At 42.1% G+C, this 12,114-nt stretch overlaps 1 protein-coding gene and 1 pseudogene across 1 annotated transcript in view; both read right to left on the bottom strand.

Moving 5' to 3' along the window:
• The window catches only part of LOC111956018 (pleckstrin homology domain-containing family A member 5), a 164,550-nt gene that overhangs the window by 15,507 nt on the left and 136,929 nt on the right, over positions 1-12,114 (bottom strand). The window contains 2 exon segments of the mRNA XM_070436535.1: positions 646-902; positions 1,226-1,401. Of these exon segments, the coding sequence (XP_070292636.1) occupies positions 646-902; positions 1,226-1,401 (433 nt within the window).
• Positions 5,686-6,419, bottom strand: LOC139023361 (toll-like receptor 13; annotated as a pseudogene).

Raw genomic sequence — 12,114 nt, 5'->3', positions numbered from 1 at the left:
ATACAGTGTAGACGATGCTAATAATGTTGTAAATGACTAATTGTAGCTGGAAACGGCTGATTCTTTTATGGAATTTATTGCTTCTTTAATCAGAAATTTTTCAGATGTGCTAACATAACTGCAAAAGGGTTTTCTAATGATCAATTAGCCTTTCAAAAATGATACACTCTGAAATTAGCTACACAACATGCCATTGGAAACACCGGAGTGTTGCTTATTGTTGCTTATGTAGATATTCCATAAAAAATATAATAATATAATTTCTGCCGTTTTCCAGCTACCGAAACAAACTCGTGCATTGGACCGGCGGTCAGGTGGGTAGTTAATACTGAAGAGAGAGCGGAGAGAGAGAGAGACAGGAAGGGGCAGGATTGCTCTGTTACATGTACTGATTTCAGACTGGCAGAAGTAAAATTAATGCATATAAATTAAACAAATTTAATACGCTTCAATTGCAGGAGACTATTTTCATATGTCATATATATCTGTGCTCTTGTAAAATACTCTGGTGCATCATTTTAGCATCGTGTAAGACTGGCTTAGATGAGTGGTCCCATTCCCTGTCCGTTACCCTTGGTGAGGTTTGATCCTGTGCCTGCGGTCTATACGTCAATAGTCTAGGTCCTCTGAACACGGGTGAGGCACCTCAGACCCTGGTGGGTTGTCTCTGCGGTGCTGGCCCGGAGGGGAGAAGGTGTGGTAGAGGGCCAGGGATCCATGGGAGGGGGATGTGGGGATGGAGTGGGCCACCCCCTGGTGCACAGAGATGTTCCCCATGGTCTTGGGGCTGGGCAGGGTCCCGTAGTGGCCTGGTGGTGGRGGGCCCTGCCTGGAGAAGGCCTGCCTCTGCTGCCACTCATACAACTGCCACATGGTGTCGTCCCTCATGGAGCGCCTCTTGTCTGCATTTACAGTTTTACATTTCAGTCATTTTGCAGAGGCTCTTATCCACACAGACTTTAACTAGGTTAAAACAAACACAACATATCACAGTCGTTACAAGAAAAACCATACAACCTCAAGATAGTGGCTATCTGCAAAATCAGTGCCAGAAAGAAAAGAAGTGTGAGTGCAAGAAAGACAAGTATAACAGCAAAGTCTTCCACTGCGTCCCAAACGGTACCTTATCCCCTATTGTCCCTGGTCAAAAGTAGTGCACTACATAGGGAATGGGGTGCCATTTGGGGCACAGCCAAGTACAACAGTAAAGTTTAAGACCCATCACCTGAGTTGGATGTGGGAGCCAGGGCGCGGTCGTAGACGGAGCCGGCCACGCTGCAGATGCTTTCAGGTCGGGACAGCATGTTCCTGGGGAGGGTACGGTAGCCCTCYGGGTAGCGGGGAACGATCTGGGCACGGTGGCTGGGCATGTTGCGGGGCAAGGTCTGGTAGGAGGTGATGCTGGAGGACAGGGGGACAAGGAGGGGGAAGTCAGTCAATGAATCAGCTAATAAAACATAATTTTCAATAGCATGATTTACAAATACTTTGATCAATCAATCAATCAATCTACAAATAACATAGCATTTTATAAACTGGATGGTTCGAGCCCTGAATGCTGATTGGCTGACAGCCGTGGTATATCAGACTTTCCATACCCGTATACCACGGGTATGACAAAACATTTATTTTTACTGCTCTAATTACGTCGGTAACTAGTTTATAATGGCAATAAGGCACCTCAGGGGTTTGTGGTATATGGCCAATATACCACAGCTAAGGGATGCGTCGTGCGTAAGAACAGCCCTTAGCCATGGTATATTGGCCATATACCACACCACCTCGTGTCTTATTGCTTAAATATAGTTCTAGAGAACAACCTGAGCCTAACCCCTAAAGAGCAATAATAGGTACTTAGTAGTGTAAGTACAGCACGCTCACTGCCGCTCTCTGTTAGTCTTAACAGTACAGTACCTACTACCTCCTGTAAAAGGTACTGTACCGTACCTACTACCTCCTGTAAAAGGCACTGTACAGTACCTACTACCTCCTGTAAAAGGTACTGTACAGTACCTACTACCTCCTGTAAAAGGGACTGTACAGTACCTACTACCTCCTGTAAAAGGTACTGTACAGTACCTACTACCTCCTGTAAAAGGTACTGTACAGTACCTACTACCTACTGTATAAGACACTTTGTGTCCAAATCGTGTGATTTGTGTCCAAATCGATGCATTTTTAGGTGCTGTATAGCGCAATGTCCCTAAAATAGTTCTCACATTTCTAATGATCAAGGTTTTTCCACCATGAAAGCTTATCTGGCGTCTGTAAATAGAGGAAGTTCTTGGAAATTATCTTAGCAATAAAGATCACAGCAATAATGCTACACGCGCATACCCATATACACGAACACACACCACATGTGGAAAAGGAGGAGACAGAGCAATGTGTCCTCCTGCCACAAAGTATTTTTGTCCATTTTGGAGTGCCGCCATTTCCTAATGTTCTTGAACTTGGGATTTCACTTGAAGTATGTCACAATTATCTGCTACTGTAGTCTTCTCCAGAGCCCTGTAGCGTGCCTTTATGTAGGTTGACATTTATTGGGATGAATCTTCTCCTGGAGGCCGAGTTGAGCGGTTTGCATTAAATGGGCCAGCCGCAAAGTCAAAATAGGCTATATAGTAAAAAATGCTTGAAAACAAAAATGTGCTTTTAGGTTTTAGTTTAAGGTTAGGCATAAAGTTAGCAGTGTGGTTAAGGTTAGGTTTAAAATCCGATTTTATGACTGTGGCTATGCCCGCTAGTAACCACCAGTGTTGGGATTAGTTACTTGAAAAAGTACATATTAATCAATACATTGAAGTAAAAAGTTACTTTACAATATTACTTTGTGTGGAAAGTAACACATATTACTATTTATGTTAATTTGCTTTACCTTCATGAAAAAATCTCACTGTTTGACTGTCGGAGGGAGCAAGGCTAGCCATGCGCGCTCTACCAAAGTCAGGCTACTTCCTAACTCAGGTTTGATCACTAGTTTCTCCTTTCATCTGTGGCGCTGCTTCCTGTGCTAGTCTACAAGTGCTGCGCTATATATGGGCTGCTTAATTAGCCATATACAGCATTCTGTAAGCCAAACACCTGTACAGATTTCCTATCTTTCCATTCAAAATCTATCTCGAGCCGCCAGTTCTCGTTATAGACTGTACACGGACCCATAGAGATGTATAGAGGGCACACTTGCCACTAGACGGGACAGCCGTCTATGGGCTTATTTATCACAGAAGCTATCATTGGCAAAGACCAGAGGTGCACCCTCTATACATTTCTATAGACAGCAGCTGTCATGACATTTCTCCAAACAGCTTCTCTCCACTCGCACGAACATAAATGAGGAAACAAGTCGAGAACGGATCATGGAAACACATACTCAGTGGAGATATGATTCTGAAAGTAATGCACGCATTGTTTGACAAAACTAATATAGTACCCAGTTTGAAAAAGTAACGGGTTACTCTACTCTGTTACTCATAAAGGTAATCTGATTACGTAACACATTACCCCAGCATTGGTGACCACCCTGCAGAGCTGCCTTCAGAACAAGATTCATCCCAATATATGCCAACCTGCTGCCTTTATAATTACCATATTACACTGGGAGGATGCATGCTTGGCTCGCCGACAGACTCCACTCTCGGTCGATATTATACTGTACTCACTGACAGGTATCTGGGCGACTCTATAGGAATGCACAGTATGACGGGAGGTAAATTGTGTTGCGGAAAACACAGCAGAAGTCCTGAGATTTGTCTGCCAKCCCCTCCCCTTCTGAAACCCTAACCACCCACCCAGGCAGCGCCGACATTAACAGCTTTCCCTGTGACAATGTCATGTGTGTGTAGTCCCCTACTCTCCATGGAGTCCATAGTCGCCTTGATAATGACTTTCACCCTGGACGAACGCTAGGAAGACCTGGGGAGGGCTTAACCTGTGGCTAGAGAGATGCTTCTGTGACCAACTGGGTATGAACCCGGGTCTCTTACTTGTGTTTGCCCACAGAGCTCAAGCCTCAAGGACCTAACATAATTCTTCAGGTCTTAGGCAAGGTTACTCCCGGGGAAGACCTGACCTTTAGCTTGAGGGATGATGCTTCTCTGTGGCTTCTACTGATAAGGCTGTACTCTCCATCAGACACCATAAAAATGGAGGCTAAACAGCCATGTCAGGCCTACTCTATGGCCTACCATAGTCAGTGCATTGCTGGTCTAGGCAAGCTGCTGAAAACTGGTCTGATGAGAGGACAGTTCTGTGCTGCATGTGCCAGAGATAAGAATCTGGAATATTGAGGCGTTCTAGAATATCTTTAAAACTCTGTTTTATATATATTTACACACAATGAGGTTGGAATAATACTGTGAATTTGTGAAAATTATGATAATGCCCTTTTAGAGTAAGAGCTGTTTGAAAAGATCACCTGAAATTTCAGCCTGTTTTGGTGGGATGGAATTTTGCCTGCCTGGCAACATGAGAAATTCTTGCTTGAGAAATTGCTATTTGCCAAAATGCAATTTTTTGTCTCTTTTTGACCATTTTAATTGAAAATAATCACAGTAAGGTACTTAAATGATGAATTATATAATATTGAGATAAAAACAGCAGAATTGGACCTTTAAACAGAAACAAAAGCCAGTTTCCAACGTTTCGGCTGGATGCCTTTATCAAGAGCAAAAACAATAATCAAAATGGTACAATAAAATTAGGTTCCCTCCAACTCACAAATATTGAGCAGAAATTACTTATTTGGGCAGAAAGGGGGACACCTCTCCACACCCATAAGTTAACAAATTGTTAAATGACATACCTAATAAACAATTATTAAACTAGCAACTAAATGTATGTACAAACCTCTGATCTATGTTGAAATTAAAATAACTGGTTTATGGTCATTCATGTATTGTCATTCAAAGCATTATACAGTAGATGGTCACATTGGTTTTACCCTGATATACAACAAAAATAGTACAAAACCACTGATGCAGCCTTTTTCAGTTCCTCTAAGCAACAAAGATACAAAGAAAGATATGTGTTAGTGATAAGGTGTTGAAAAAAATGAAATAGGATCTGATAAAAATTGGAGAAGTAAAAAATTGGCTTATTTCTAAGTAATTTCAGATGAAGCAGAAATATTACACTCCAGACAGAGCATTAAAAGGGTCTTAATCAGAATTGTCTAAACAAACCTCAAATAACGGAATTTGTACTTTTAACCCCTTCTCTGCCCAATTGGTAGTTACAGTCTTGTCCCATCGCTGCAACTCCCCTACGGACTCGGGAGAGGAGAAGGTCGAGAGCCATGCATCCTCCGAAACACGACCCTGCCAAGCTGCACTGCTTCTTGACACACTGCTCGCTTAACCCGGAAGCCAGCCGCACCAATGTGTCAGAGGAAACACCGTCCAGCTGGCGACCGCGGTCAGCATGCAGGTGTCCGGCCCGCCACAAGGAGTCGCTAGAGCGCGATGGGACAAGGAAATCCCGTCCAGCCAAACCCTCCCCTAACCCGGATGACGCTGGGCCAATTGTGCGCCGCCTCATGGGTTACGGTCAGCTGTGACACAGCCTGGGATGGATGCAGTGCCTTAAACCCAAGCGCCACTCAGGAGGCCCTTGTACAGAGGACTTTTAACTGCAAATGCAATATCTCAAATCTGCCAACATTATTTGTCTCAGCCTTAACACAAGGTTCTACATAACCCTCTGATCTCAGGCTTCAGTCGGAGGTTTCAGTTTAGCCCACAGTCTGTCCCAGAATTCCTGGTGCTGATGGGGGTCCTGGGGCCAGTCCAGATAGGTCCTAGTCTTGACCAGGCGAGACAGCCTGTGGTGGGGAGACAGCCAGCTGGCGAGGGGGGGGGGGGGTCTTCTCCAGGAAGACCAGGAGGAATATGTCCCTTTGCTCCAACTGCAGCCTGGAGGTGGCCAGCTTCATCTCCAGGGAACACCAGTTAGTGCAGATAGTGGCGACTGACCAGGCAGAGGGTGTGGCGCCTCCGGTAGAGGCTGTCTGTGATGTTCTCCACAATGTCCTTCCCCAGCTGGAAGTCCCCCTTCTGTGCAGACAGAGGTGCAGGAAAGGGGGACCCCTCTTCTCCAGGTTGGGTAGCAGCTCCTCCACCACCCAGTGCGCATCCTTCCCGATGGAAGGAGACAAATGCATCGTAGTGGTAGCGCCCCCTGGTGTTTGATCGTATCGCCTCCGACAGCCAGCCATGGGTGATGTGGTAGAGGGGGAGGAGGTAAGGACTGGCCAGGTTATGGACCAACACCACCAGCGTGAAGAACAGGACTCCCAGGCCAGTCGTAGCAAAGAGCACAAAGCTCACCTCTGTTGTGCAGTTGGCTTCTGTGTACTTGACAAAGTTAGGTGTGTCTAGTCCATTGTCTGACAAGAATTTCAAGTCCTCTAAATTATACATAACTTCATGAATAAGCATGATCACTTCAACCGGCCTGTACCCATTTGGCCATGCAATGAGCCAAGCATTGTCACAACTGCAAAAAATCTGTAATGTGTCTAGTATCAAATACTTTAGGTAAGAGAGAGGTTCAGTAAAGCTGTAGATAACATGATACATTTTCTCGATACGCAAATATGTTTTCAAGGATTTAAAGTCTTTAGTTAAACTACCCTCCAAAGAGTCAATCCTGTAGTTTGAAAGTTTCAGAACCTCCAGTTTGGTCAGGTTGTGAAAAATGATGTCGGCAGAACGCTGTATTCAAAGATCCACCTGTCGTAGAGTCAGTTTCTTCAGGCGAATCAGCTGATTCATTGATGTTAAATCCACACTTTTAGCTGAAAGCTTTGATCTGTACACAAATGCCTCCACAGACCCGAAGTACTTTCCCATGAATTCAGATCCACAAAGGAATTCTTCAGCGTGAAGATGTGTTACAGACTGAAAGAAAGGTCTGTCACAGTCTTCAAATGACACTGTCTGGCCTTTGAGTTGGAGACTCAGGTTCTGTTTAGATGTGATGTTACTGACAATAATCAACTGCATTGGCCTCATACCTGAACTAATGTACAAATGAGTCAACTGACTCAGAATGTCACCGAATACAAGATTCAGATTTATTACAGGTTCTCTTGGTGGCTAGTTCAAGTAACCCACAAGTAACCCAGAAACACTTGTCTTAGACAAGGTGAGAGACAATCTTTCAGAAAAGACAACTGACATGAAGGATATGTTTGAACATGATAGATTTCAGAAGATCACTAAAATATCAGTGCTAGAAATATGGGACCAACTACTAAACTTTTTGTTTGTTTGTTTTGGAAATTACATCGCTCTACCAGAAGGTTGAGAAGTCAAGCAATGCCATAATAGAATACTAGCAATGCCATAATAGAATGGTAATTTGAACAGCATTTTTAATAATCTCAACATTATTACAAAAATTAATTTAGGTCTGCTTCGATAGCTTTTATAGGTAGGTAAGCATTGTTAAAATGAAGACTGATGTTATGCTAATTTCATATGTCCAAACATGAATATTCAATTACATTGAAATTCATGCGTTTTCATGTGGTTTATAGTGTGCAATGCCCCTCAAAATGGTTTTCTTAAATTTCAAATGATCCAGGTTCTTCCACCATGTTTTCCATATATTCAGACTACATTTTGAGATAAATTGCACTTTTCCATTTTCAATTACTATTATAGSCATTATTTTATAGGCGACCATAAGTCCGCATATTGTCCCCATGGGTCATGAAACGAGGTTTAACACCAATGTGTGTTTCCTAATATAATGAGTTTCTCACCAAGTATCAGCAAGTATTTTGAATAAAAAAATATTTTAATACACCGTACTTTCACCGTACAAATTTAAGAAATCTTGCTTTGTAGACTTTTTACATTTTTAACTATTTATTTTCATATTTCTACTGTCTAACTGGAATGGTGCAATATTAATCCCTCACCAACTGAATTCCTGCCTTTTATCCCATATCTTTGGTGACTGATTGAGTTCTCTTACTGCCCTCTGTGGGCAAAGTGCACTTAACTGCAGCAACCCAAAAGGATACACATTATGTTAATGTTTGCAAGAGGGCTGGGAGAGTTGACCAATCAATAGGGATGTGCATCTTTCCCTTTCAAGGCAATTCGATACCTACAGTGGCTTCGGAAAGTATTCAGACCCCTTGACTTTTTCCACATTTTGTTACGTTACAGCCTTATTCTAAAATGGATTAAATAAATACAAATCCTCAGCAATCTACACACAATACTCCATAATGAAAAAGCAAAAACTTTTTTAGAAATTGTATCAAATGTATTAAACATTTTAAACAGAAATACCTTATTTACATAAGTTTTCAGACGATTTGCTATGAGACTGAAAATTGAGCTCAGGTGCATCCTGTTTCCATTGATCATCCTTGAGATGGTTCTACAAATTGATTGGTGTCCACCGGTGGTAAATTCAATTGATTGGACATGATTTGGAAAGGCACATACCTGTCTATATAAGGTCCCACAGCTAACAGTGCATGTCAGAGAAAAAAKCAAGCCATGAGGTCAAAGAAATTGTCCGTAAAGCTCCGAGACAAGATTTTGTCGAGGCACAGATCTGGAGAAAGGTACCAAAAATTGTCTGCAGCATTTAAGAATACAGTGGCCATCATTTTTAATTTTTTTAATTTKTATTTTACCTTTATTTAACTAGGCAAGTCAGTTAAGGACAAATTCTTATATTCAATGACGGCCTAGGAACAGAAACAAGATTCTCTGGTCTGATGAAACCAAGACTGAACTCTTTGGCTTGAATGCCAAGCGTCACGTCGGGAGAAAACCTGGCACCATCCCTACGGTGAAGCATGGTGGTGGCAGCATCATAATGTCGCAATGTTTTTCAGCGGCAGGGACTGGGAGACAAGTCAGGATAGAGGGAAAGATGAACGGCGGCAGATTGGGGAGAAGGTTCACCTTCCAACAGGACAACAACCCTAAGCACGCAGCCAAGACAACACAGGCGTGGCTTCGGGACAAGTCTCTGAATGTCCTTGAGTGGCCCAGCCAGAGCCAGGACATAAACCCGATCGAACATCTCTGGCGAGGCCTGAAAATAGCTCTGCAGCAACGTTCCCAAATACAGGTGTGCCTAGCTTGTAGCGTCATACCAAGAAGACTCGATGCTGTAATCGCTGCCAAAGGTGCTTCAACAAAGTACTGAGTAAGCGGTCTGAATACTTATGTAAATGTAACATCACTTTTTTWTTTTTWATACATTTGCAAAAAAAACTGTTTTTGCTTTGACATTATGGGGTATTGTGTGTAGATTGAGGAGGGAAATAAAAAACTATTTAATCCATTTTAGAATAAGGCTGTAACGTAACAAAATGTGGCAAAAGTCAAGGGGTCTGAATACTTTCCGATTGCACTGGTAGATACATGTACTCCGATACGATACAGAAGTGATGCGTTTAGTTTGAATCCATTCGTTTTGATCAGAGAATGAATCGATGTGATTCGATATGGTTTGCTGCACTAACATTTGTTGCATAAACGCATTCATTTCCAGTCTAAATTAAAATCTGCTGCTGATGGAGCTCATGAGCTGGGCCTCTGAGCTGGATCTGTCTGAGCTTACTCGTGTGTGTGTGTGTGTGTGTGTGTGTGTGTGTGTGTGTGTGTGTGTGTGTGTGTGTGTGTGTGTGTGTGTGTGTGTGTTTCACGTCCACACACTAACTCAAAGTTCCCACAAGAATAGCAAAAACAAAAAATTGGACCAACTGGGGACATTTTGTTAGTCCCCACAAGGTCAAATTCTATTTCGAGGGAGTTTAGGGTTAAGGTTAGGAGCAATGGTTAGGTTTAGGGTTAAGGTTTTCGGGTTAGGGTTAGTGGAATGGAACTGAATTGTGTGTCCCCACAAGATTAATTACACAAGATAGTGTGTGTGTGTGTGTGTGTGTGCGTTTGTKCTATGTAGGCCCCTGAGCTAAACCATAACGGAGACTATGCATCTACCACTTCACTACCACTATCAGATTAGGGGCCAATGTTTTTTGTCCCCCAACTTGGGGTTCTGAAATCACCATCACCCTCTAATTAACTTGTCATTTTAGCAGATTTGTTTGAGCTAGTAATGCTTCAATATTTATCGCTTACAAATTAGCTGTGACATAGCCAATGAATATATAGCACAATTTGGGATTTCACTATCATCAGTTCTTAGATTGATTTTCTCTTCTTCTCTCTGTACAGCCATGAAGTGCACCTCACAAAAGTGATTCATCCTGTATCTCTAAAAATGAACATATACACTGTTCGTTTAAAACTATTGRCGATAGTGAATAGAAAATATACTGTAAGCGCCGTTACGCAGGTACAGCCAGATGAGAGTTGTGTTTCCGGTTAACTTTTACACAATTTTCAACAGCGAATAAATAAACTAGGAAATGACATAGGTTGTCACTCAACTAATAAAGATACATTCATGTACATACTACCTCAATTGGGCCGACCAACCAGTGCTCCCGCACATTGGCTAACCGGGCTATCTGCATTGTGATTAGGTATTTTCGGAAGGCAGAAAATGTAATATGAGCATTAAAAAGAACTGGGAAACGTGACCCTCGAGCACCTCCAAAATTAATCCAAGTATTCACTAACGCATACAACTTGGGGAGTAACAAAAAAACGATTTCAAATCTCTACTTGGGTATTCAAACCTCAAAGAAACATTCTACAAACTATATTAAAAAGAAATGGGAGGAGGAACTTAACATTGAAATAACTGATGAAACATGGTGGAACATATTAGAGACTCAACAAAGCTCCACCAACTCAAGATCATGGAGAGAATTCTGTTGGAAGAATGTTATACGTTTCTTCATAACACCTAAACTGAAATCAAAACAGACTGGCTCACTACACCCTTGTTGGAGAGAATGCGGCCTATTGAGGGCAGACCACTCTCATATCTTTTGGACTTGCCCCGCAAATGAAACTTACTGGGGAGAAATAAGATCTAACATTGGAAAAATTATGGAATTTGACATAGAACAAACATTCATTTCTTTGTACTTGGGTGAAATACCTGATAACTTACACAACAGAGAAAAGTACCTCTTGAAGGTCCTACTGGCAGCCAGTAAAAAGGCTGTCACTAGGAAATGGCTACAAAAAGACCCTCCCACAGTGGATAGACATTGTAGAAGAAATACACCACATGGAGCGTATGACCTTTGCTTTAAGAACTCAACAGGAGAGAGGTCAGGAATACTGGGAAAAAGGGGTTTCATACTTGGAAAAGGTCTAATTCAAAGATGTCAATTTAACTAATATGATGATGAATGTATCATCACTAACTGCCAGATCTTTTTTGTTGTTCTTTTATTTTACTTTATTTGTACTTTCTTTGTGTTCCTACAATAAAAACAAAGTATAAAACATTTGGGAAACCGAGATTCTTAACATTTTAGTCGATTTTTGGACCGGCATGCTACATTTAGGTCGGTTTTGCAAAACATGCTCTACCCACCGGTTGAGAATATTAAATTATCTACATTTACATTTTAGTCATTTAGCAGACACTCTTATCCAAAGTGACTTACAYGAGCAATTAGGGTTAAGTGCTCTGCTCAAGGGCACATCGACTGATTTTTCACCTAGTCCGCTCAGGGAAACGAACCAGTGACCTTTCGGTTACTGGCTCAATGCTCTTAACCGCTAGACTACCTGCTGCCACTAATTACCTGTGTGTTTATCTAATTAAAGCATTATGCTAATAAGTCCCCGCGTTTGCTTTACCTTTCCTTTATATACCTGGGAGACACAATTAATGGCTGGGTCATTACCATATCACAGACACACTCAGGTCTTTATCAGGAGAGGAGGGGCATGGATAGGTCATGACCTCATTACAGTAAAAAGTGATTGGCTACTAGTGTTAATATGAGTCACTGATTCGCCGAAGGTACCGTACTTTCTAGCTAACAAGTCACTATACATGCCAGTGGAGTGACTCTGAGCRTATTAACAAGGCTAAGTATGAGACAAAGACACCAACGGCCTTTATGAAGTCTAAAGAAATTGTGTCCAGAAACTAGCTTGTATACGATAAATAAGAGCATATCCCCTTGAGGATGAGACAGAGTGACTG

This window comes from Salvelinus sp. IW2-2015, linkage group LG3 (assembly GCF_002910315.2).
Source record: "Salvelinus sp. IW2-2015 linkage group LG3, ASM291031v2, whole genome shotgun sequence".
NCBI lineage: Eukaryota > Metazoa > Chordata > Actinopteri > Salmoniformes > Salmonidae > Salvelinus > Salvelinus sp. IW2-2015.
This window is presented reverse-complemented; position numbering and strand designations above follow the sequence as displayed.